The 27,393-nt window shown below is 53.7% G+C and overlaps 1 protein-coding gene across 1 annotated transcript in view; it reads right to left on the reverse strand.

Annotated features, from left to right (window-relative positions):
* FOXK1 (forkhead box K1) overlaps positions 1 to 9,159 on the reverse strand; it is a 58,618-nt gene extending 49,459 nt beyond the window's left edge. The window contains exon 1 of the mRNA XM_080831017.1: positions 8,540 to 9,159. Coding sequence (XP_080687143.1) covers positions 8,540 to 9,156 — 617 coding nt within the window. The 5' untranslated portion in view covers positions 9,157 to 9,159. The remainder of the gene's footprint in view (positions 1 to 8,539) is intronic.
* Positions 9,160 to 27,393: the final 18,234 nt, after the last annotated feature.

Genomic DNA, 27,393 nt, shown 5'->3' on the forward strand with positions numbered 1-27,393 from the left:
CACCTCGAAGCACACTGCAGAAAGGAACACTTGTGCCTCGGAGGTGAATGGTGTAAACTGAGGCAGCGGCCACAGCCAGGGGCTGGGGATCCAGGCTTGCATGGCCGTCAGCACGTGTGGCTACTTAAACTTAAATGAACTTCCAGCTAAAAATTAAAAACTGAGTTCTCAGCCACATTTCAAAGGCTCAGTGGCCACACAGGACTAGAGCCGCCATCCTGCATGGCTCAAAGAACATCTCTATCACTGCAGAAAGTTCTCGACTCCGTGAGATCTCCTGTTGGCTAACCCAAGGGTCAGCAGGTGTGGAAAATCTATTCATGCAGCAATTTGCAGAGAAAAACACAATTGCTAAGAAAACGAGATACTCAGCAGTCTTCCCGCACACTGGGAGTGGAGGGAGGGCTATAAACGTTCCTGGTTAATACGGAACCAACCAAAGGGAGGTGGATACTCTAAAGGGAAAGATGTTTTGCTCAGGCTGTGATGAGTCACTGTTCCCAGCTTCAGGGATGTACCTGCCAACTGACCGGATATATTCGTGTCCCCAAGGGCAGAGGAGGAGGTATACAAACTTCTGTTCATAGAACTTCACAGCCGGCAACCTGTTTGCTCTGCCATCAGATGCCCTGTTCACGTTCCTTCTAAATCAGCTCCGAGGGCTCATGTGGTTCCCAAGCTCCTTCTCACTGTGTTCCAGACACAGCTTAGCGGAAGCGTACAGAAGGATCCCGAGCTTCACCCGTAAACTACAGTCAAATCATGTGATAGGAGGGAGTTTTCCTGGGAAGGCTGTCGATGGACAACTGGTGCTGGTCATTGCCCGTGTGTATGCGTAAGCCCGAGTCACATGGGCTCACCAGCACCGGGCACGAGCAGCACTAACTGATGGGCCACACAGGCCCATCCAAAGTCATCACTCACTGACTGCACACACACACACACACACACACACACACACACACACTACGAGATGTAACCAAATGATGTTATGAGGTACTAATAAGACCAACGACTATATCATATGACCTTTTTTTATTTCTATAAAAATACACCATCAACTCAACTTTTAGAGCAAACTTCAAAATTAAACTATACCAAAATGCTGGATCCTTTCAAAGATTTCTGTTTTCAAACATGATCTGTTGAGTTTGACGGGGATCAAGATATGCTTTTCTGTATATAGTAAGACATACTGACATTAAAAGATCTGCGTAATTCAGTCAATATTTCCCCCAATAATCAATACGTGAAGTAACAAAACCATGCATGGGCCATCGAAGATGTATTCAAAATGCAAGACAGAGCAATGGATTTTAACCTAACAGAGTACAAAAGCCCCCTGAGGACGCTTCAGACCCCACAGCACAAGTGACCATTAAGAAACCATGGCCTGTCCAGTTTTGGGGCAGCATCAGGGAAGGGCATCTACCACCATCCGAAAGCCCACGGAAACAGCCGTCCCCCTGCCAGCCCAGGTCTACGGGAGGCTGGCTTTTCTCCCCCTGCTGAACTGAAACCCATCACAACAGAGGAAAAGCACAAGCACCATGAGATCCCAGCTGTTCTCCACAAGCCAGACAGGAGAGACTTACAAAAACCAAATAGCCCGATTCTCTGGTTCTTTGTTCTGGGAAATACAGTGATTTTATCACAAGAAATGATTCCTGAGATTTGTTTACTCCTGCTGGTTTTAATGGGTTCATAAATAAGTATATTTTAACTTCTTGGTTCTCATCTCTAATGCGGTGAGTGTAAGAGACAACCTGCACCCACACATGAGCTCTCTGGGGTCCCCAGCAACGTGTGAGGGTGTGAAAGGGCTCTTGGACCCAAAACCTTGAGTCTTCCTGGAACAGACAAAGGCAGGGGGTGGCCGGGGGTAAGAGGTGGCAGGTCACCATTAGTGACGTGGGGACCTGGGCTGAGGGGACCAGGCCGGGCCCGAGTGGGCTGGGGGCAGCTGCTGTGGCTTCCAGCAGGAAGGTGACGGTCCGAGCCCCGTTCTGCACACACGTGGGGAAGGACGAGAGCCCTCCCCTGTGGAGGAAATAACGCCCTTTCTGGGCATGGTTAAACATGTCACCAATGACTAAGGGGGGAAGTTTCTTCTTCATCAAACCATGTATAAAACACCCATCTCTTCTCTGTGTGCCTCCTGGAAAGTATTCGTAGGAGAGAGAAGCCACACGTTTGCAATCAGCTCATGATTTAGTGCGGGAACTGCTACGTCCAAAGACAGGAGTCCTGCCGTCCTGCTGTCGGCCTCCCAGAAGCGGGGCCGCCAAAGGGGCACAGGCCAGCTGCACCCGACGCCCCCACAGCCTCGGTCCAGGCTCCCAGGCGGCTCGCGGCACACCCTCGTGGCTTCCCTTTGTATGTTCACAAAATACATTTACACCCAGAGATTCCATTTTCTGTCCTTTAAATCCATCAGGAACCTCTTACCAGAAAACCGGAAACTTGCAAAAGGTGAGAGAGCGGCACTGAACGTTTGTTAACCACACGAAACCTCCTAGCGAGTCACAATGCCAGGCCCTACTTCCAGGAAATCAAAGTAAAAGCATTTCTATAATCCTCTCATTTTAATATGAAATGCTTTAAATGTAGGGTAATTATGGAGATGAGACATTGCTGTAATTTGAGTTGTCACTAATTTACCAAGTTTATCCCCTGACATTCACAAGATGCAAAAACAGCAAATAGTAAATGAGTGGATCTCCAAATCAAACGCTTTCCTTTCATCTCAGCACATGATCTGAAACAGAGCTGTGTCTCTTTTTCCAAAGCACTAACCATGAACATCATTAAAACTCTACAGAATATCCTTGTAGCGTCCACCAACCGTCTCCCTTTATCCACAAGAGGCTTTCCTAAATTATTATAATAAGTATATAAATATATAAGTAAACATATAAATACATAAATTCAATTCAGCACACACTACCCTGAGAGACCGATGTCTAAAATACCATGTATGTTCTCCTGTAAGGGTGACAGGCCTGAAAACCTCGGCGCAAAGTGAATACTGGAGAGTGGCCCATATTTTCATTAACAAAGATTCAGGGTCCTAGCCCTCAATTCACTACAGTCCCGTAAATCCTTGCAAAGGAAGCGACAGAGTAACTCTGGACAACTGCATGCGATCCACAGTGACTGTCAACGAGCAAAAAAACCAGGATAAAGGGTTTACTTAGCAAAAACGCACATGCCAGGTTTTGGCCACACTCCCCAGACACAGCGCGGCTGAACCTGTTACAGCTTCGTCTCCTTCGCTCCGCAGATCCTGCTCCCAGGGTCCCGGTTTCTCCATGCGGCATTTCTCACTCCTCCGGCTTCCACGTCCAAACGGGCACCAGACCGGAACGTTTCTTCCTCAGAGGCCCTTCCGGCTACTGCTCCTCTCTCCAGCCCCGCACAGCCCCGCACACCTCCCCGCAGCACCCCCCGCCCCCCACACACGGGTCCGCTGAGCTGACACCACCCGCCAACCGCCGTGCAGACCCCCCGCAGCACGCAGCCCGCTCCCAGGCCGACCGCCACGGCCGAGGTACCGCTGGCTGACTGCCGTCTTCACCAAGTCTGCGGCGGTTTCCAACAAATTCCAAAGTGACTTCAATCTGATAACTACTTGTGTGACGGTGAGTAACTAATCCCATACTTTTTAAGGGACCGGTTGGAAGAGCACTGGGAAACCATTAAGAAACAAACTCATCAGCAGTAAAATGCTGTGGGGGTCACAGTCACGTCCCATCGCAGTCCACGCACAGAAGCCGTGATCCCTCCCACAGGCCATCCTCCACGTGTCCTTCCGGGGGTGGAGCACACCCACGCGGCCAAGGTGAAGGGCTACAAGATGGGCAGTAATCACTTGATGGACCCAGGCAAGGACCACCAGAAGGTGCTAACGCAGACAGACAGACATCTCTGCTTCCTGACAGACACATGCACTAGCGTCTATGAGGTGGCTTCTGGTCAAAAACACATCAGCTCTGAGTCTGATCAAATCTCTAGGTCCCACAACTGATTTAGAGTAAGCGTACAGCTGGGGACCCAGTCCATAAATGCAGGGGGTGGGAACTCTACAGGACAGAGGACCTGTCTCTTCAGCAAGGAAGAAAAAAAGACACAGATGGAGTCTATAGATGACAAAAGAGATGTAATGACACCAACCGATCACGCTGTCCAATTTGGCTCCTGATCCGAACAAATTTGTGAGACAGCAAGGGAAATGCAAGCGCTAACCAGAAGCTTGATGACAGTAAAAAATTACAATTAACTTTAAAGGTGTGTTCATGACATTGTAGTTAGGTTTCTTAAAAAAAAAAAAGGATCTTTGGAGTGCCTGGGTGACTCATTGGGTTAAGCCTCTGCCTTCGACTTGGGTCATGATCTTGGGGTCCTGGGATTGGGCCCGGCATCAGGCTCTCTGCTCGGTGGGGAGCCTGCTTCCCCCACCCCCACCCGCCCTCCATCTGCCTCTGCCTACTTGTGATCTCTATCAAATAAATAAATAAAATCTTTTTTTAAAAAAAAGGATCTTCATCTTTTACTGAAATGTTTACACACGCAGAACGATGGGACATCTGTGACCTGCTTCCAGGTCGCCAGGGGGCTGGAGGAAAGATGAGTGGGGACAAAGGTAAAGCAAGCTAGGTCCCGACATGTTAACCAGCGATGATGGGGACGGTTACGTTCAAGTTCACTGCTCTATTCTCACATTTGAAATTTTCGGTAACAGAAAGTGTTAAAAAAGAAAAAAAGAGCCATGCTCATCGCAGAAAGTCTGGGAAACGCAGAAAAGTAAAAAGAAAAGAAAGAATCCCATGACCTTACCACTTACAGAGGCTACCACAAACAGAAGACTTGTTTTTACTGTAATCAATCGAGTAGGTCACTTTTATTACAAACATGTTTAAAAAAAAAAAAAAGGATGCAAAAGAAAAAAAAAGAGGGAAGAGCAAGTGAGGGGCTGTGTGGGGGCCCGTTTCTGTGTAGTTCCCATCCAATTCTAAATCTGACGGTATAAAGGACCACAGTCACACAGGAACCACGCCCGCCCGTGTCCCCAGAGAGGGCGGGCCACACAGCCCAGGGGGAAGCTGACTTGCCACCTCTGAAAACCACGTGAAATCGATGACACTGCTTCCCCCACACCCCCGGAAGCTGCAAATTCATTCAGTTAACTCTTATGTTCATTCAACAAACACAATGCAGTTGTGCACCTCCTGCCAGCCAGTTCCTGTCCTGGGTGAAAGAGAGCTATTCTCGGCCCAGCCCTCAGGGAGCTCGCGGGCTGGAAGAAATGCTGGACTCGCGGCCCAGGAGGCTTTGCTGAGTCAAGTCAGGTGGGGGCTGAGTTGTAACGGATGTGCACTCCCTCCCTGGGAGTGTCCAGGGGACTCGGCACAGTGTGGCCACACGGCAGGAGAGCAAAATCAGCTCTGAATGGGTCATAGGGAATGGTCTTCCACCAATAATTAAAAAATATACTGACGTTTGGGGCACCTGGGTGGCTCAGTGGGTTAAGGCCTCTGCCTTCGGCTCAGGTCATGATTCCAGGGTCCTGGGATCAAGCCCCGGCATCGGGCTCTCTGCTCAGCGGGGAGCCTGCTTCCTCCTCTCTCTCTGCCTGCCTCTCTGCCTACTTGTGATCTGTCAAGTAAATAAATAAAATCTTAAAAAAAAAATACTGACGTTTGGGGAAGAACGTACTTGCAGTAATAAATGAGGGTAAATTCTGGTATTCATCTTAAGCACACGCTCTCTGCAATAGGAAAGAAGAGGGAGGAAAGGCATCATGGGAGCTGTCCCTGGGAGTGGGCAGTGTGCCTCCCAGGACGGATGTCACCTATCAGGAGCTGGCACGCATAACATCACAACGCAAACAAAACAAAACAAAAACTTCAAGGCTCATGCACCATACTCCACTAAATCCAAGCATAGCAAGTCCATGAAATGCCCAGTACAACAGGAATTTTTAATTTGTGGGGGCCGCCCGGGTGGCTCAGCCATTGAGGGTGTGTCTTTGGCTCAGGTCATGATCCCAGGATCCTGGGATCGAGCCCCACATCAGGCTCCCTGCTCGCCGGGAAGCCTGCCTCTCCCTCTCCCACTTTCCCTGCTTGTGTTCCCGCCCTCGCTGTGTCTCTGTCAAATAAGTGAATAAAATCTTTAAAAATTAATTAATTTACGGTAAAGAAATTCATAGCTTCAAACATTAAAGGCAAAGCCACGTACCAACGCCCGAGAGGAAATGGACAGTAATTACTACCCTTCTTTAAAAGCCAGTAATGAATTTCCCACTTTGGAGTAACAAAAACGTACACATTCAACTTCCTTGCACTAAATTCATTAAAGTTTCCTGATTGCTTTCTATGTGATAGACCAAAGAGCCTTGACCCAGCGCTAAAAAAGGAGTTTACAACACTCCACTACATATACAGGACTACTCAGGTTTACACTCTCTAAAACAGAAAAAACTGTAAGCTAGCTCCAACCGCTAAATGCACAGGTCAACAGGCTCGGCCAGTTTTCAGAAGCAAGCGAAAGGAGGGAGACACAGATGCCCCCTGAATGGTTCTCCTCCTGCTAGGTCGTTCTGTTCCCATGCATTTTACATCACTGCCTACGTGGAGACTGCTCAGAAGCCCCGCCGAAGGCAAACACAGGGATAGTGGGGCAAGGAACATGGACAGAGAGCAGTCAAGGGCTCAGGCTGTCGGCCACAGCACAGCGCTCCGCAAAATGCCCACCCAGAAGTCAAGCCCCTTGAACACAAACCAGCCGGGGGCCCACCAGCACCCACAACACATTGTAAATGACGGACCTGGTACTGGCCTATTCAGAGGATGATCTGAGGCCTCGGCGAGCTGGCATTCCTTCCCCTCCAGTTAGAGAACAAACTAGACGGCACCAGATTCAGTAAGCTAGGCCCCAGTCAGGAGCGGACCTACTCAGCAGCTGGGCAGGGAGCTCTAAAAATCCCACTGAATTATGGAAAGGTGCATTAGCGGAACAGGCCTCTAAGAGCCTGAGGGCAGGGCAGGGCAGGGATGCGCTGTTCTGCTTGTCACTTTCTCACCAGAGGAGTGGTTGGCCCTGAAATGTATTTAATGGCCCAGAACACACACTGAGCAGGTTAGGAAAAGAGAACAAAGTAGTAACAAAGACAGGACAGAGTAACTTTGTTACCTGCCAAGCCCCGACTTTACCAAAAGACATACCTTTCACCTTTGTAAAATAAAGGTATGCTGTCCCTCTCACACCGTAAGAAGGAGTGAGTCATTGTTGAGGCTGCACTGGGAAACCAATGCAATATTTACAACCAACACAGCGAGACCCTAGGGAGGGGAGAAGTTTACAGAAGCAAGCTTTGGTCGCTGGGAATCACCCCAGCAAAAATCCCCTGGACTCTCTCACAGAAGCATAACTAGACCATCAGAGACAAGCGTGGAACAGGAAACCCATTGGAGAAATATAAACACTAGTGAGGGGTTCAAGGCACTTACTACACAGAAACAGAAAGTGCCAAAGAGGAAGCACAGTAGTTAAACACGTCTTCTCCTGACCCACAGATCTTGAGAAAGCAAGGATCACAGGGGCACAGTCCATGGCAGAGAAAAGCGGACATGGGAACCAGAAGACAAGGGAAAGTGAGTCAATGTCCCTAAAAGCACCCATGGGGCATCTGGGGCCCAACCATCCCTAGGGCTGCTGGGGGCTGCCTTCTCCCTGCCCTGGCCCCCATGCCCTGCTGTTTCCCCTTCCGGCCCAGGAACCCCAGCTGTGCTAGGAAAGCCTGAGTGCTGGGTACCACTGTCCTGTCCCAGAAGCTTCATCTCCAGAGACACTGGAAAGAGAGCACTTCCTGTCCTGGACCCTTGCCCGAGCGATGGGAACGTCCCTTCCCAGCCCAAGTCACAGCCATTCAGACCCGAACCCCTACTGTGGGGAAGTGGGGGGCACACCTCCGGCACTGAAACCACCTGATGCTACCCTTTTCAGGAGTGTGTGCAGGGTCGACCAGGGATTCAGACCCAGTGGGGAGTGGGGGGAACCTGGGGACCCAGGCTGGCTGAGCCTCAGGGGTGTCCTCTGGTCCAGGCCTGGCAGGAGCAAAGGTGACCCTTACGGTTTAGGCCAGGCGGGGCGGGGAGACCCTCGGAGTCCAAGGTCCGGGCAGGCTGGAGGTCGGGAGTGGACCTGGGGTCCAGATTGAGCACGGATCGGACCTGGGTCGGAGAGCGTCCCTGAGGCCCCGGCTGGGCGGGGTCGGAGGCGTCTCTGGTGTCGGGCAGGGCAGGGCGGGGTCGGGCCAGGGCTTGGGGTGAACCCAGGGTCTACCCAATCGGGCTACGGATCCAGGGGGTGGTCGGGCCCCGGGCCAAGGTGACCTCCGGGTCCAAGGCGGGTCAAAGGCCGAAAACGACCCCGAGTCGGAGTCGGGCCGAGGGTCCCGGCGACCCTGGCGTCCAGGCCGGGTCGGGGGTCCAGGGGTGGCCCGGGGTCCAGGCCGGGCCGGGGCCGTGGCACTCACTGTTTGGGCAGCTGCAGGGCGGGCGCGCCGCGCCGCTGAAAGGCCCCGTCCACGAAGACGCCGTTCTTGCCGAGGCAGCGCAGGTAGAAGTGCGGCTCCTGGAAGGTGAGCTGCAGGTGGCGCCGCGAGATGAAGCTGGACAGGCCCATGCTCAGGTCCACCGAGCCCTGCGACGAGTTGCGGCCGATGGTGACGCTGGGCTGCCGCATGAGGAACTCGAACTCGCGGCCCTCAAGGCGCGCCAGCGCGGGCCCGGGGCTCCGGCGCACCGAGGCGGCCGCCGCGGCCACCAGGGCCTCGCCCGCCGCGGCCCCCGCGCCCGGGCCCGCCGCCGCGCCGCCCGCTGCCCCCGCGATCGCGCCCCCCGCGCCCGCGGCCCCCGCGCTCCCCGCGATCGCGCCCGGCAGCGGCGGCGGCGGCGGCGGCGGCGGCGGCGGCGGGGGCTGGGCGGGCGGCGGCGGCGACGGGGCGGCGGGCCCGGGCGCCGGGGCCGCGGGGGCCGCGGCGGCGGGGAAGGCGGCGGCAGCGGCGGCGGCGGCGCACAGCACGGGGCTGCAGGGCGCCGAGCGCAGCGCCAGCAGGGCGCGGGCCCCGCTGTCCTCGCCGACTTCGGCCATGTTCGCGCAGCTCCGAGCGGCCTCCGGCGGCGGCGCGGCGGCGGGGGGCGGGGCTCCGCGGGGCGCGGGCGGGCGCAGCATCCCGGAGCGGATCGCTGCGGAGCGGAGCCGGAGGCCGAACGAGCGCGCGCCCCCTCCCGCCGGGGCTCCCGGGGCGAGCCGGGGAGGTGTCCACGCCGGCCGGCGCGCTGCCCTAACCCCGCCGCCGCCCCCGGCCCCAGCTGCCGCCTCGCCCTGGAGGGGTCGCGGAGGGGAACCCCTGAAAGTCTCCCTGGAAAGTTTTGCTCCAGGCTCCCTGGGGACAGGGACGAGTGACCTCAGCAGTCTCCGGGCCGGACTCGCTCCCTCCCTCGGCCCACCCTAAACTGAGGTCACACTCACTCGAATGCACGGTTTTTGAACTGTAATTGAAGTTTGTCCAAAGATGCTTGTGATCCCTAATGCCCCGTGTGTCTTTCTAGAGTCATTTATTCACTCAACAAACAGCCAGCTCAAATCCCGCGGCCGCACTCTGGGTACCAGCGACCACCTCGTCCTTCAATCCGCTCACCAGCTGGCTCATGGGAAGCCAGATGCCGGGCCAGTGGGGCATCGATGCTCGGATCCCTTTGGTGCTCCAGTGTGCTGGTCAGGCCTTCCCCCTTCAGCCGGTCCCGTAAGAAATGTGGCGAGTCCTGCAAGGCATTGCTGGGTGGTGGCCTGTGAAGGCGCAGGGAGATGGGGCCCCCAGGGTGGGAAGCTTGTCTGCTTACTCACTTTCCCCTGGACCTGCAGTCCATATTGGGCCAATCATCACCTGAGCGAATACACAGAGACAAACAGAGATAGGCAAATGTTGGGGCGGGGGGGAGGTTGGTCAAGGAACATATTTTAATGAAAAGCTGTAACAAGAGAACCTACTTGACAGAGGGAGGAGGACAGTAAAAACGGGGTCAGAGATCTCATCCCTAAGGAATGACACAAGTCCAAGGCTGATTTGTGGGGAGAGGGGTTGGGGGTCTGGGGGATGGCATTCCAGCCATGTAACAGCACGTGTTAAGGAAGGGAGCGTGGCACCTTCAGGGGGATTGACAGGTCCCTGGGGATGGAAGTGCGAGCGACCAGGTCAGCTGAACCCGATTAGGGCCATTTGGGTCATGTCCGGATTTAGGTCTTATTCCACTAGCCACAGAAACCAGTGAGGGGTTATTGGCGGAAGGACATCATGTGGACCCACATATTTGAAATAGAATTATCAGCTGGTATGTGGAGTCTGGATCAGAAAGGGGTCAGTGACCGTGGGTGGCCGGTTGGGAAGCCGGTGGCCCAGGCAAGGGGGTGTTGGAGGAGTGAGGTGGACAGACATTGGGGGATCCGGGCAATACTTATGTCAGCCAAAGGCATTTAGAAACACACTGGTGTTAAGAAGGCAGAATGGGGCAGTCACTCGAGAAAACAGTATGGCCCTTCTTCAAAACATTAAACATAAAGTGACCCCACGATCCAGCAATGGGACTTCTAGGTATAAAGCCAAAAGAACGGAAAGCGAGGTCTTGAAAAGGTATTCGTACACCCACATTCAGAGCAGCATTATTCACAGCTGCCCAAAGGTGGGAGCCAAAGTTCCATCGACACACGTGGGATACACAGCCAAGGGAATATAGCTCAGCCTTGAAAAGGAAGCTGACTGACACCACGTGGAGGAAGCTCTCAGCCACAGAAAGACACGTCCCGTGCTGAGAGTGGTCAAGGTCTTAGACATGGGCAGTGGAAGGGGGCTGGGTGGAGCGGTGGAGAATGGAGAGCTAATGAGGACAGAGTTTGGGTTTTGCAAGATAGAGAGGTTTTGGTGCTGGATGGTGGTGATGGTTGCCCAGTACTGTGACTGTACTCAACACCACCGAACTATACACTTAAGATAGTTAAGCCGGTGAAATTCACGTGGTCTATTTTACAGTGGTATCTGTATTTTTAGGAGCAAGGGATTTACATGCAACCTCCAAGGTTCTTTCTTCTGGCTCATCTGAGGGGACTTCTCGCTTGTTAATGCCAGGTCTGTTTGAGGACAAGAGGCCCATGTGTACCTCCAGACCCTTCTGGCTGCACTTACTATGACACGTGAAGACTTATGCACAACCCGACTAAGCTCTAGGAATCTTTTCCCGAGGAGCAAGAACCTGCACGTGCTAACACCAGGAGCTCCCAGGGCTGACGCCGGGTGACCTTGCCAAGTCCGGAACCCCATCATTTGCGATTCCTTCCTCCAACAGCCAGCCGCTCGATGTACTGACAGAGTCAGCAGAGGGCACAAGGAAAGGGCCAGTAAGGACCACTGAAGACAGTGGCTTCTTCTCGCTCTGTCCTGGTCTAGAGGGCATGCCGCACCTGGTCCAGAAAGCACGCACTCAAGAAAGGAGCAATGAACGGCTGGCCGGGGAGAGCCTTGTCAACCTTTGGGATCCAAGATACGCAGGCTCTTACCCTGTTAGAAGCCTCTGGAGCTGGCTGCGGAAACAGGAAGGAACAGAAGTTAACTCCAAGGCACTAAACCATCGACAAGTAGGCCGAATTGGGAGGTGACCCTTAAGGCTGTGTTGGAAAGAGGCAGTGAGCTATCTGGAGAACGAGCTCGTTAAAAAAGGAAAGAATGAAAAGACGAAACATGGGAACAGATTATTTCTCCAAGAAGATATACTGATCACAGACAAGCACAGGAAAAGACGCTCAACTTCATTGCTTGTTAGAAGCCAGTTAAGACGACAGGAAGATATTACTGGACACCTATTAAAATTACTTAAGGGAAATGATGAAGCCAACTGTCGTTGCCAATGAGGAGGGGCGGCAGGCCCCCCGACATAGCGGGTGTTTGAGAAAACGGTCTGGCAGGTTCTCGTGCAGGTCAGCAGACTGACCCGATGCCTGGCAGTCCCATCACTAGGCTTTAACCCAAGTGAAACGAAAACTTGTGTTGACATAAGGACCTGTACACAAATACTCACCGCCGAGCACTGGAAACACCCCAACCGCCCAGATGAACCTCAGCCGGGAAAGGGGTAAACAAACCGCCGTACAGTCACGTGATGGGCTTCGTGGCCCCAGGAAAAGAAGCAAAGTGTGGAACGACACGGAGGAACCCTCCAATGCACTGCGTGGGCTTACTGTTATAGGACATTCTGAGTGAAGTACAACCGGAGAAATGGAAGCAGGTGAGTGGGGGCGGGGGAGAGGCTGAGCATAAAATGACACATGGGAATTTTTTTTTGGCCGGGGGTGGTGGTGGTGGTGATGGTGGTGGCAACTGTGTGACTCTGTGTGTCTGTCCAAAGTAGCAAAACTGTGCACTCAGAAAAGTGAATTTTACTGTATGTAAATAGTACCTTTTTACAAATTAAAACAACTCCACAGAGCTTGTGTTTACAGACCCCCGTCGAGGATTAAGAACCAGGCTGCCCAATTTAGAAGCCACGAGGCACGACTGGCTGCCTATGTATATTCTAATTAAAATGAAGGAAAATGAAACTTTCCGTTCCTCAGTGGGCACGGGCCGTGTTTCCAGCGCGGGATCTGGACAGCTGTGTGGCCGCCGTGCTGATCGCTGCAGATAAAGAACATTCCCATCATTGCAGAAAGTTCTACTGGCGGCGCTGCTCAGAGGGTGGGGTGAGGCTGGGCTGCTGGCTTCTTTCTGGTTGCTCCTCTCTTTATCTTCCGAAGTCTGGATTCACACCGGGCGCAGAGTTGCTGCACAAAACCCACAAAGAAGGGACGGTGGGGGGGCCCCAGCAGCTCTGAGGGGTTTTCACTTGGTCTTGGGGCGGATACGTGCAAAGCAGCAAAGCAGAGCCCCAGCATGAGACAGGAGGCTGAGGGAACCTTCAGATTGAGTCTGAAGGCGGGCGGGTGGGGCTGAGGAGGAGAAGCCTTCGAGTCTGGAAGCTGCTGGTCCACACCAGCCTCCTCGAGGGGTGGGAGCTCTCTTAACATCTGTCGAATGCCCGGGGAACCCAGACCACCGTGTTCTCATCCTCTTCCTGCTGCTGCCGTATCCTCCTGGGATCCTTCCTGCGGCCCCGGGGCTGCTTCCTGCCTCTTTGCTGAGTCCCGAGGGCCTCCCGTCATGCAGCCACAGGACCTCGGGCCCTTACTGGACAGGACTGCAAAAGACAGCCGGAGAGGGACAGTGAGCGCGAGAGACAGGACAGTCCTCCATCGGAGCCCTGCCTTGCAGGTTCGAGACCGCAGCCCAAGAACCCGAGAGACGTGAGCCCTGCTGCGTGCAGAGCTCCCTGGGAGCAGGCTGACTTGTTTTTCTTTTACAGCCTACCGCCCTGTCCTTCCTGAAACACCAGTTCGGGAAAAGCTGTGTCTGACTTCGGCAACACAGGACGAAACCAAGGCTGGGGTGGAAAGTTCTCTAGGCGGGATACTGTGGTGCTGGCCCTTAGGAAAAGGGGCCGGCTGGGTGTGACTCATCGACTGCTGTGTGATCAGTGGCTTCCACATGCCGTGGCTTCCGTCAGAAACACACATGTCACCTCCCAGTTTCTGTAGGTCAGGGACTGGGGAACGATTTAGCCGGGCAGCTCTGGCTTGAGGGTCTCTGTCAAGATGTCGCTCCCCAGCTGGGGGACCTCCCCACAGGCGGGTGGTGGGGGCAGGGTCGCTGGCTTCCCTTAGGAGGAAGCGTCCAAGAAAGAGCAGAGGAAGGGCTGCAAGGTCTCTGTATGACCCTCGGAAGCCCCGCCCTGCCATGTCTACAACATCCCCGTGGTACGGGAGGGCACCCCCCTGAGAGCGCTCTGGACGGATTGCAAGAGCATTGCACGATGGACATGCCCGGGGTAGGTATTTTCTTCTGATCTTCACCACGAAGACCTGATGGGGTGGGGAAACTCGCGAAAGTTTCAGGACCCCCCCAGGATCGAGACTTTTCGGCTCCCAGACGTGTCCAGTGTCATCGAGGGGTGGCTTTCCTGCCCCCTGCGGGTTCCGCCGCTGCTTCCTGTCCTCGGGCTTGCGCTCTGGGCCGCCGTGGCTCTCTGCATCCATTGCTTGACTCCCGGTGTGTGGACAGAGGTCCGCCCCGTGGCCTCGCTTCTCGGAGGGGTCTGAGAAGAGCCGTTCATTTCCCGCATGCTCGCCTTTCTCGCGCAGTGTGGACGGAACCATCTATGCCCCTCGCACGTGGGACTGGGAGCGGGAAGTGAGCATAAGTGATGGTTCAGCAGCTCTGTTTCTGCTTCTCAGCGAAGGTTCGAGCGTCCACCCCCACCGCAGACAGCTCGATCCCCTAAGAGCTCGAGTGCTAGCTCTTCTGGAGAGAGGTCTCAAGGGCCCCGTGGATCACCTCTGCACCCGGTGAATGGGGTCCCCCCAGCTTCCCGGCCTCAGGTCAGAGCCCGGACAGGGAAGCACTACGGCATGGCGATGCGGTGGCCATTCTAAGGGTTCACGATCCCGGACACCATCAGGAATGCGTGAGGGACAGCTTCCAGCCCCTGTGTTTCCAACATGCAGCCACTGGTCCCACGCAGCCACTGAGCATTTGAAATGTGGCTGGTCCAAACGGAGATGTGCTGAAAGTGTCAAGTACACTAGACAACGGATTTCAAAAACTTAGTTACAAAAAAGGCAACATATGATTAATACATTCATAGTTTTTATATACGTTACAGTTTGAAATGGTAATATTTGGGGTGTACTGGGTCAAATAGTATAACACTAAAATTAAAGTCCCTTATTTTCACCATCTTAACGCAGCTCCTAGAATATTCAGAAGTACATCTGTGTCTCACATTCTATTTCTGTGGGATGGTATGTTAGAGGCCAGCGACACTTTTTGGGTCCGGTAGATATTTCTGTCTTCCTGACAATGCTTTCCATTTGTGTTTGAGCAGAGGAAGCGTTCCTAGTTCTCAGTTTGGTGTCTCTGTGTAGTGGGGAGTCCTTCCTCTCTTACTTGTCAGATCGCCTTGTGCAAGTCGCCGTGTCCAAGTGGCCTGTGCCCGTAGCTGAATCTGCCACGGGAGGGAGGTGTAGACGTCAAAGGGACGTGCAGAGCGCATGCTGAGCCGTGCGCGGTGTCTGTCCCAGGGTGCTTTGGTCTTTGGCCACGGGAACCGACGCCGGCCAACTTAAACAAGAAGGGAATTCACCCGCGTGTTGCTGGGCAGTTCACAAGACCAGAGAGAGCCAAGGTCTGGGCTTCCGAAAAGGGCGGGAGTCAGCCACCATGGGGATTTAGAGCAGCAGCACCCCAAGGCTGTTCTCTTGTTGAGGGAGGGGGAGCAGTGGGGGGCCCTGGGGATAGAGCAGCTCAGGCTTCTCCCCTTCTTGCACTATCCCTTGTGTGCAGGAATGCCCAGGGGACGGCAGCTGGCCGGCTGGCAGGGGCTCTGGACCCAGGTCTGGGCCAAAGGTGGGCAGACCCCGAAGATGCAAGCAGAGGGCGGCCGGTCCTCCAAGCAAAGTCTAGCCACTGCGAGCGGGAGGGGGAGGGTGTGCTGAGCAGGCAGAAACAGTACGGATCCACTGCCTCATTCCAGCCTGATTTCGTCAGCGACCACTGCAGGACTCTGCCAATTCAGCTCTTTTGAGAGACTCTTAAGTCCATCTTTGCAAACTCTGAAATGTGGAAATACATCAGACATGTACAGAAGAGGAAGAAGAAAATAAACCTCCACGGACCCGCCACCCAGCTTCCACGAGGATCCAGGTAGGGTCAGGCCTGTCTCATCTATAAGCCCCCCAAATCCTCCTGAATCATTTCGGAGCATATCTCGGGCATTATATCATTTCCTGTAACTCCACGGGTGTCTCTCCGAGACAAGAGTTTGTTTAAAATAAATAAATAAATAACCATGGTATCATCACCCACAGAAGAATCCCAACAATGCTGTAATCGGATGTTTCTGGCCGGTGTTCAGATTCTCACTTTCTTTTTTTAAAAAGATTTTATTTCTTTGACAGACAGAGATCACAAGTAGACAGAGAGGTAGGCAGAGAGAGGGGGAAGCAGGCACCTAATCCCAGGACCCTGGGATCATGACCTGAGCTGAAGGCAGAGGCTTTAACCCACTGAGCCACCCAGGCGCCCCGAGAGATTCTCACTTTTTAACAACGTTATGGAGGCAGAAATTCAACTATCACTCCGTGAGTGCAATTTGACGAACTGTCGCCCCATCTGGTCTTCTGATATTATTTAGAATGTTTCCGCCGCTCACAACGGCAGCCAGTCCTCGCTCGGGAGAACAGTGTAGTGAAAAGTTATAACGTACACTCAGGGTTCAGCCCAGTACCTCCACCCTGGGGAATCTGCTCAAGAGAAATGAACGCACATGCCGCAGACTCCTCCGGGAATGTTTACAGCAGAATTATTCATAAAACCTGAACTGGAAATGATCCACATGTCTATCAACTAGTGGGCTGGTTTGTTTCCTTTTTTTTTTTTTTAAACTGGTGGATTCCTACAATCAAGCCCGATCGGCACGAACAAGGACGGCCTGCTGGTATGTGGGACAGTAAGGATTAACCCCAAGCCTGGTGCTTAGAGAAAGCAGACTACGGACCCCACGATGAATGATTCTGTGTCTGGGAAATGGGTAAGAAAGGAAAACTTTGGAGGAGAAAGCATCTCGGGGCGCCTGAGTGCCCCTTCCCGAACTCTTCCTCTCCTCCCTCCTCAGAAGCTCTAGCATCAGCTAGAGGCTGGTGAGTTCAGTTCTATAGTCCCAGCGGCCTCCACACGGGCACACGAGGCTTGGCTAGGTCCAGAAATAAATGCAGACAGAACAAGATACAAATTTAGACACCAGGAAACATCCTGCCCATGTCTTGTTAGGAATCATATCTTCGTGTCTTAGAATAATACTTTGCTTCTGTCCTGTTCAAAGTCCTTTTGGTGGTGGTGGGGGGGTTGTTTTAATCTGATCTGCTAGCGGATGCCAAAACGGAGGTGCTGTCACATCTGTTTATAACCAGGAGGCTACCCTTCAGATAGGGTGGGTTGGGGCCCCTGGCTCACGGCGCCTCGCTCGTGCCTACGAGGACGTGATCTTCTCCAAGATTTCCTGCAGCTTCTCGTCCATCCTCACAAGGTGGCTGGAGGCCACTGTGGTCCTGGTTCGACAGCTGGGAGGACGGAGACTAGATGTGAAGTGTTGTCACAGCCCATGGAAACTGCTGGTGAAACATTAACCCGACTAGTCCCAGAAGCAGACTTCTTCCTTTGGCAATTCGCTGCATCAGACTTTATTTCCGTTGACATTTATTGAGTGCTTGCTGTATGCCGGGCACTGTGCTAGGCACCTTGCCCGTCTTATTTCGTTCTCTACACGACCCTGTGAAAGCGTGATCACCAGCCCTGTTTGACAGCGCAGACAAATGAACCAAGGTTTAAAGAAGTGAAGGGGTCACCTGAGGCCCCCGGCTTCTTTAGCTGCCAGACCAGGGTGTTGTCAAAGCCTGCTTGGGCTCTTTATACCCCCTGCTCCTTGCGAATTGCTGAAATTTATTAGGTGAAGGGGAATTTTCTAAAATACATAGGCAAAAAGCTTTCCCATAACACTTCCTACAAAATGCTTTGTCACCCACACAGGTGACAATATGCTTCTGCTCCCTCGGTTAGGGGAGCTGATGGCTCACAGGGGTGGTGGGTGCGTGGACAACCCCCTCAGGTTCTAGGTGCAGCTCCCACACTTAAACTGCCTGCAAGTTACTCGCTCCCTCCTGTGCCTCAGTTTCCCACTTCCTGTAAACCTCTGGAGTAGATGAGGGGGTCCTGTGTGCAGAGGGCACACTGCAGCGCCTGGCAGGGAAGCCAGATCTCAGTCTGCTACTCATTATCCAGCCCAATCACCCCACTGCCATTCAAGAAAGGTCACCTCCGGCCAACGGTCACTAATCTCACATGTTTCAACCGACGGTTATCATCAGAACTCAAGCTCAAAAAAACACACACGGACCCAACTGTAGGGCACAACCAGAAATCCTCCGAGGTCTGTATAGGGAAGAAAATGGAGCCAGACACAGCGAGACAAAGTGAGATTGGACGTCATGGACGCGGTGCCACAGGGGGCGGCTGCCCGCTTCTCATCCGCTTCCAAACGCACATGACCACAGTCCCGGTTTCGAAGTGGAGGAAAGGAAGCAGCGAACGCAGCTCCCCACATCTGTGAAGAAATGCGTAGCCTAGAGAAGGAAATGGAATTCCAGCAGCCCTGACTTCCAGCCCAACTCCCAGCCATTTATCAAAAGCATGGCTGGGCCAGATGCACTCCGATCAGGGGTCACTGAAAGCAGACGAGATGCTGGCCTCCCCTTCTGCACGTACCTTTGCCGCGGACGCAGTGCGGGGAGGCCACGGAACGCACATGACACCCGCACAGCCCAGCATCCCCCTGGTGTCCGGTATCCACCGATCGTATTTCCCCTCCGCGTTTACCCGATCATGGCTTCAGAGGGAAAGGCAAGCTGGCTAAGAGAGTCTCACTGAGCTCACGCTAATCGAAAAGGACTAAATCAGTAAGACACCATTTTGCTTCCCTCTTTGTATGTGTATCAGTGCCCTGGAGAATGAGCAGCTAGCTGCTGAAGTTGAAGGGCGCAGGCACATCCACTCACCAGGTTGGAAATCCTCCCTGGCAAGCGTTTTCTTGCCACGCCCAAAACAGCAAATGCAGGTCCTAAAGGGCATTTAGAATAAACCAAGAATAAAAGGATAACGTGTGAGAAAAGCACCAAAAAACCAGAACATAGCAAAAGAAAGAAAGGAAATAAGGAAGGAAGGAACAGAGTACAGGATCCAGGATCCCTGAATGTCTCTCAAAACTAAGAATGAAAACTGCTGATTCCCACTGGGGAAAAAGCCATGCTTGACCCCACGCACAGAAAAACAAATGGGACTCCTATGACACCTCCATGTTTCTCTGTGGGCCCACGACCATGTAGCAGCTACTCTCGCAGGCGGGACCTGACTGCCCCGCCCCTCCCCTATAGACCTGACATCGAACACTTACAACGCTCCAGTGGGGAGGGAACTCTCCTCTCTAGGATGCCAGAAGTGAAGCGGTGTTGGAGTGAGGAGATCGGGCCGCATGGCCCCCGGGAAGCCACCGTGGGCAGTCGTGGCTCTGGTCCGGGGCTGCTGGCAGTCAGGTGCTCGCAGGCGGGGTGGGTCAGGACCACAGGCTGGAGTTACGAGGGCAGAAGCACTAGCAGCCTCCTCCGTGCTTGTTCTGCACTTCCTCCTAACTCGCACAACTCCGGTTTTGCCTGGGATGGCCCTGAGCCTTCCTTGAGGCCAGGGGCGGCCATGCAAGGTCACTGTGGTTAATGTGCTTCGGTGCAGGTCACAGGGCTCAGGATGACCGACACGTTCCAGTCTGCCCAGACTTTCTTGGGTGTAGCGACGAAAGTCCCGCATCCTGGCAGACCCCATGGTCCCGGGCAAACTGGAACTGTTGGCCATTCTCCAAGAAGGCTCTTTGAAAGGGGAAGAGGCCACTGGCCAGCACGTGTCCCTTTGCCTGTCCCCCTCTTGCTGCACAGGGTGTGGGCTCACTGGGCTGCAATGAGTTAGCAGAGGGCTCGTGGGTCGGGCCCTCTCTCCACGCACCATCCCGGCCAGTGACATCCCAGCCTTCCTCAAGGCTCCTCTCAAATGCTAACAGCTCAGGTCACCGGCAGCTGGAAGATTCCTTCTTCCTCAGACACGGCGTGTAGGTAGGATGACTGGATGAGTGTCCCAGGGCTGCCGAAACAAAGTACCCCGAACCGAGTGGCTTAATCCACAGAGAAGTGTTGTCTCACGGTCTGGAGGCCAGAAATCTGAGATGGAGGCACAGGAGCTAGGGGAGGACCCGTCTCCAAATTCCCCCTTTTCGTAAGAATCCCAGTCATACTGGATCCGGGGCCACCCTCCTCCTGAGCGGTTCCGTTCTAACGAATTACACCCGTCATGACCCTGCTTCCAAGTAAGGCCACATTCAGAGGTGCTTGAGGCAGGGTTTCGACATATGACAATCGTGGGGACATGGCTCGACCCAGAACGACGACCGTAGCATCGATCATCCGAAACTGGGACACTCTGGAGAGAAAGATAGGACACCTGCTGAGACCGTGCCAGGATCACGGTGTGAGTGTGCTGGAGAGCCCAGGACCCGTGAGGCACCCTCCGTGATGGTGACCGGGGGTCTACATCACGCACACATGTCTAACTTCAGCACTGGCTTGGTTCGAAGGCTTTAACCGTGAAGAACAGAAAACATGACCCCATGTGGCTCCGACATGAAGGGGACTTATGGCCTCACACATAAGGATTTAAGAGAAAGGCTGGGCTTAGGGTGTGTGGATTTGTGGACTCCATGGCTGACTCCGTGGCACCACCGGGCACTCAGTTTCTCTCCGCCATGTGGCTCTTACGGCCTCGATGTACTGACTCTGGAGCTTCTGAGGTGGCTACAGGGGCCTTAGGCCCCCCGTCCTCCCAAACCAGGATCTGGAGACCAGGTTTGCTTCATGCATCCCTTTTTAGGAACAGAGACACTTTTCTTCCTCTCCAGCCCACCTCCCTTCATGTCTTGTTGGCCAAAATTACCCTCCGTACCTGTGCCCAAACTGCGTCCTGGCAAGGTCTCCGGGACCCACCACCGTGATTTTCTTAGCTCAGTCGTGATGCTCTCTTACAAGCCGGGCCCCACTGCACCTGCAGTGGGTGGGGGGTGGGGATCTGGACAAAAGCGGAGTTCTCTGGGCAGGAAAAGGAGAGGGGTAGGGAAGAGGCTGCTAGGGAGGCAGCCAGAGTGCACCTGCCCCGGAAGGGCAGAGAACACATGCTGAGGACCAGCGGCCCCATCGGGGGCAGCTTAAGAGGAGAGATTTCACGCCTGGGTGTGGAAGTGAAAACTAGGGTCCTCGACCTGCAAGCCGCTACTCTGGCGGGGACGTAACGAAATGCAATGTTCTGGGAAGCTGGCAGCGGCCCTCACGCCTCATAAGGTGGAAGGTGTGATAACTGAGGAGGTGAGATGGCCTTGTTGACTGCCCTGGACGGAAGACCCTTTCGCAGTGGATCGCGCCGCAATGCAGCCTCGCTAACGAGCGCGGACGAGAAGCCGGCAATCAGGAAAAATGATTGTTACCAAGCAACAAGCCAGCACGGCAGGAATGGAGTAAAGGGGGCCTGAACGGGCCACAGAAATCAATCATCAGAGAAAGGGGGCGTGGAGGGGGTGGGTGGGTAGGAATACCGGAGAGCCTTTCCGGTGTCTGTTCTATTTCATTGTAAGAAAGGACACTTCTCCTGCTTAGAAATGCAATGTATGTTCGTTGGAGAGAATCAGGAAGTACTTACAAAAAAGAAATGAGTCGCATGCCTCATCTCGCCACTGACTACTTTCCAACAGGTGAGCGCATTTCCCCGAGCGCGCACGGGCACGCGCCCCCCCCCCCCCAACCCCTGTGTGCGCGCCTGCATGCTCTGTCTGCTGGCTTACCTGTTTCGAGTCACTTCCCTGTACGTGGTATTTCCCCCACGTTATTAAAAGTTCTTAGTTGACATCATTTTAACCGCAGAGCACATGCATCGATCAGTGACTTTTGGCAGAACAGCATAAATCTGTGCTCGGGAAGGACTATCACCGGGTGGGGGGAAGCAGGGAGCGGAGAACCTAAGTGTTCACATTACTCACTGTTGTCACGTGCTGCCTGGTGCAGGTAGATCAGAGGCTGGGCCGCCTGCTGGTCTCTTCTTCAGCTCAGCGGTGGGGAGTAGGGGGGTGGGGGTGGGGAGAAAGCCTGTATCAAGGAGGAAGGGGTGGGAGGAACGTGTCTGATTTGTGTGTATGGGGGGGTGGCGAGGGGGGATCCCGGAGCACTGATTTGTGCTACAAACCATAAAGTGGAACATCGAACTCTCTAATTATTAGTGGCATTTTTCAAAAAGATGAGCCATCAAGTGCCTGAGCCCTTCCTAGAATAACAGTGAGCTGCCCCCCTGCTGCACCTTAAATTTCCTCCCTTAACTGGTCTGATGGATCCTTAAGCAGCACTGGAGAGCCATTACCATAATCATCTCTCCTATTATGAGTATCATTTTTTTAATTAAAAAAAAACAAACAACAAAACCCCAAAACCAATAGCCTCACAACAGCGAGGCTGCAGAAGAACTTTTCAACTCCCCTAGTAAGACTCCCCCTGATTTGCCCTCAAGGTTGGTCTATCTACACCCCAAACACAGATCCGGTCCACTCATTTAATTCCGGTAACCTTTAAGGAGTGAGGAGGCCTTGCCGATCACAAATCAAGCCATGTGATCTGTTTCTCGGGTTTATTATTTTTGTGAGGCGAACGTCTGCCCTCCTGAGCTGAAGCATCCCACCGATCACCCAGTGTGACAATGCTAGTCCCCCCCACCCCCGCCACTGCATCCTTCCTGTCCTCTGTACCAAACCTGGTTTAGACTCACAAGACGACCGCTGTATCCGAGCCGGGCCAAATTCTATACTTTGAAGCGTGTTTCCTGTATTGCTGGGTGAAGGATGATGTCTTTCCAGTGAATTTGTTGTCTCTTTATCCAACTGATTTTCCAAGCTAATACGATACACTGGTTTTGAAAGGATGGTCTTCCGTCCTCACTCGAATGGATGGCACGGCGGTATTCCTTGAGCCAATTTTTTCCCCCCTTTTAAAAAACGTTTATGAAAAAGAATGTGCTTCTGTTCAGAGGCATAAAAATCTTGGACTGTTGCTCCTCATGCCTGATAGGGGCCGCAGCATCTGGACGAAAAAGCCATTTCTCTCTGCGACAGGAGAATCCAGACGCCGGCCCACAGATACCAGGCCTTCTCCCTGGGAAATGAAGACTTGTCTCGGTCAGTGACAGCTTGCTAGTTGGCCTTGGTGTGTCTGTTTAAGAAAAGAAGCCAAACTTCATATTTATAGAATAATGAATAATGCAATATTAGTTACTGGTTAATGGCAAAATGGCAACATCAGAATGAAAGATAAGCATGGGGGTTGAGAGTCAAGGTTACATGAGGGGAGGGAGAGAGATGGAATTTTTTTTCCTCCTCCCATCTTCCTAGTATGTGTCTGCTTTAAAAAAAAATCATTTAATTGGGTGTTTTTTTGGTTTTTAAAATAAAGAGGGAGCTGCATGCAGACGAGACCGCTCGCTCACGGGCCCTGCTTCCCGTGTGGAGCCTTCTGGAGCATGTAGGGGACCTGGTCACGTTCCAAATCCCCTCCGGCCGCCGGGAAGCAAGTGCTGTTTGTGTGAGTCTGGGAGTCCCAGCATCTTGTTGGTGTTATACTGGAGAGCAGTGGGAGGGGGGTCGTTCTGCTCAGGCCTCTGCAGAGCTCTTCCTGCTTAGAAAAGAGGTTTTGTTTGACTCTTTTTGGCCTTGGAGGCACCAAAGGGAGTGATTAACAGGGAACCACCTCGAGATTTCAATAGAGCGGCAGCGTGAGCTCCCAGGGCGGGCAGGGCCTTTGTTTGGCAGAAAACGGGCAATAAAGCCGAGACAGGGCTGCCGGCTGGGAGTCCGGTCCTCGGCCGCTCGATTTTGCCCCTGCCGGGCCAACCTCAAACCCATGCTGGCCTGCAAAAATTCATCTGTCTGCATCCTGGGCAGTGCAAATTCGCAGGAGCTTTTTCCTCCGGGGTGGGCCCTGGAGTCTGGCCGGCAAAGTGGGGAGGCCTGGCCTCACAAAGCGCTCGGCGGCCAGGGGCCCAGGGACCCTGTTCTCTTTTGTGAGATCCCGCAGGCAAGAGAAGAGCAAAGGCTTGGCGGGGAGGGGGGCTGGGCACTGGTGACGTGTGGTCCTGGGAAAGGGGTTGCGAGACGGCCCCTCCGTGGAGGCGCCAAGTTGGCTGGGCCTCCAGGCCTCAGTGCCGGGAGCAGAAGACAGGTTCCTATGACCACGGCAGAGTCTAGGGAGTGCTTGGGAAGGGGAAGGGAGGGGACGAGGCAGAGGGGAATTAAAGCAGGAGGCAAAACAACAGCCAGGAGGCCCTGGCCCGGCAACCATGGCCCTGGCAGGTCCCACACCAGCTTGACATTGCTTGGGTGCATTTGTCCCCGGGTCTGAGTGCGGGCACTAGCGGGTTGTTCTAGACTCAGTCGAGTGAGGGGCAATGGGGATGTTTCCCTTCCTCAGAGCACAGACCCCGTCTCTTCACTGAACAGCTGCTGGGTACCAGGCAGGGTGGGTGGCAGCCTCCGGAGCAGATTCCAAAGCCAGGCGCTCAGCACTGGCGGCTCTGACTTGGTGGGAGGCCCGGCGCTAACACGGCCACCGGCGATTTCGCCCAAGCGTGGAAGTGCTTTGTGACAAGACTTCAGAGGTAGGGGCGCCTGGGTGGTTCAGTGGGTGAAGCCTCTGCCTTCGGCTCAGGTCATGATCTCAGGGTCCTGGGATCGAGCCCCCCACTGGGCTCTCTGCTCAGCAGGGAGTCTGCTTCCCACCCCACCCCACCCCGCTCCTCCCCCTTGCTCCTTCTCTCTCTCTCAAGTAAATAAATAAAATCTTAAAATGAAAAGAAAAAAGACTTCAGAGGCAATGGCGCGTACTGGTTGAAGTGGGAAGCGTGTTAGCCCGCTCAGCCTGTGGCAACAAACCGCTTGGGTCCACTTGCAGACAACAGACGCTGACTTCTCCCAGTCTGGAGGCCAGAAGTCCAAGCTCAAGGTGCCAGTAGACGGCAGCCAGGCTGCAGAAAGCCTCCCAGGGCTTTAGCCACGACGACATGGTGGCCAGCGTGCCATGCCCAACACACCCAACTCCAGGGGGAGCTGCGGACACAGAATCCAACATCCACCGTCCGCTGTCCCTCATGTCCCCCCACCCCGCCCTCCCCAGGGTACAGCTTCACGTGATGACCTAACGAGGACGCAAACTCAGCTGTCAGGAGCCAGAAAACTCAACTCGAGATGGTCTCAACAATGCCGAACTGTGTCAGTCCACAGGATGGGGCTCTGGATGTAGGTAGAATTTGGGGCTGGCTCGACCTCACGGCCCCAGCTCCCTCAGTCGACAGTGAGGCCAGCTCCGCTCTCTTTCTGCAGCAGCCTGGAAGGCCATGGCCACAGAGCTCGCCCCTTCCCATGGCCTCTCTTCTTACAGCAGCATCTCAGAAGGAAAGAATACTTTTCTGGAAATTCCTATCAAACGGAGGCCTGACCTCTCCCTGATGGCCATGAGAACGGCGGACAGCGACCGACTTAGATTCCTGAATCACTCACCATGTGCAGCACAGACCCAGCTGGGCGCAGAGCTGGGAGAGCGCCCCCCCCACCCCACGGCTCCACAACACATGAGGGCTACAAGGGACAAAGGCCACACCATGCGGTCCCCTAACAGCATCTGTCCCACCAAGTCCTGTCCAGCGGTGCCCTGAGCAGTTACTCTGGTCATCTCCACGTTAAAGGTGAACACATAGAGGCGTGCTGAGACACACAGGCAGGGAGCTCTGGCACCGAGGTGTAAACGGGGCTTGATCCCGACCTCACACCCACCTCGCAGTGTGGACAGGCCATGCAGTCAGGACAGAGAGTCATCAGGAGAAAGAAAAAACCCCAAATGGAAACCCACTCTGAGTTTCCTACAGTCACACTGTCTAAGAGCATTCTGGCCAGCACATGGGTACAGTTCTTTCCTGCTCTTTGTATTGTGTAACGTGTACATTTCCTCTCCCCAACCTTTTAAAATTGAGAAATGTAATGCACACATGCACGCGCGCGCGCACAGACACACACACACACACACACACACACACACACACAGGTGCATACATCTCGCAAATGAGGACATGTTCACTTTCTAGTTTAGTATAACAAACGACCACAAATTTGGGAACTTAAAAAATGTACTTACCTCCACTTCCGTGGCGCAGGAGCTGGGGCTTGGCTGTAGCTGGGTCTGGCTCAGGGTCTCCCAGGTCTATGATCCAGGGACAGGCTGACCTTTGCTCTCGTCTGGAGATGCGACTCTTTCAAGCTCATTCAGGTCACTGGGAGATGCGTATCCTCGTGACTGCATGACCGAGGGCCCCAGCTTCTTCCTGGTTGCCGGCGGGAGACCACCCTCAGGTTCTGGGGGCTGTCCGCAGTCCCCTGCCACATGGCCCTCTCCAGGGGCTGTTCACTTGGCTGTTTGCTCCTGCAAGGCCAGCTAGAGAGTCCGTCTCCAGTCATCCTGGGAAAACAAGCATGATGGCTGTGACATCCATCATCCTTCACAAACGACATGACATCGTCAAAGGAGGGATATCCCGCCCTTTCACCAAATTCTGTGGGTCAGAAGCACATGACGGGTCCAGCCCACACTCGCAGGGAGGGGATGATACAGGGAGTTGCCTCACTGGGGGTCCCCTTGGGGTGTGCCTAAGTGGAACCTAGGTGAAGAAATGGAACATTGACCGCCAACCTAGAAGTCTAACTTACCCACCCTTGTCTCCACTTACGGGTAAGACCATTGCCGAGCCGGAACCGGCTCATGAGAACCAAATGTTAAATCTTCAGGCATTCTGTGGGCTTGCTGTTGAACAGGTACTATCAAAAGTTAAACTATGTAATCGGGACGCCTGGGTGGCTCAGTTGGTTGGGCAGCTGCCTTCGGCTCAGGTCATGATCCCGGCGTCCCAGGATCGAGTCCCGCATCGGGCTCTTTGCTTGGCGGGGAGCCTGCTTCTCTCTCTGCCTCTGCCTGTGCTCACTCTCTCTCTCCCTCTCTCTCTCTCTGACACATAAATAAATAAAATCTTTAAAAAAAAAAGTTAAACTATGTAAGTTTACAGTGAAATCGGTGCTATTGACAACAAGGTTTCAAAATCCATTACTTCCCAGTTATCCTACCATAACCTATGCTCTCCAGATTATCTACATCTATCGGATCCATATGCTGGAAGTAGCATTCTCAACCCTGCCCTCAGACACTCCATGTCGGTCGCTTGAAATCGGCCATCGGAGGAATATTTATATTGCCGGAATCTAGAAATTTTATAGTTCAGAGCTTAGAGGTTGAAAAGGGTGGTAGACAAAACAAAGACTATGCGGCAGAGATTACATGTGTCTGGAAGAGTCTAAAATATTTGCCATCTGACCCAACCCCTAGTCTAGACTTCAAGTAATAGAGAAAATTAACAATGTATTTAAACTTAACTTTGTGTCAAGTCTGTAGCCTTTATCTAGTAAACAGCACAAAACGTTGAGGAAAAACTATATTTGGAAGCCACCATCGAATTTGGCAAAGCAGTTG

The sequence above is a fragment of the Martes martes genome, assembly GCF_963455335.1.
Source record: "Martes martes genome assembly, chromosome: 18".
In the NCBI taxonomy this organism is placed as follows: domain Eukaryota; kingdom Metazoa; phylum Chordata; class Mammalia; order Carnivora; family Mustelidae; genus Martes; species Martes martes.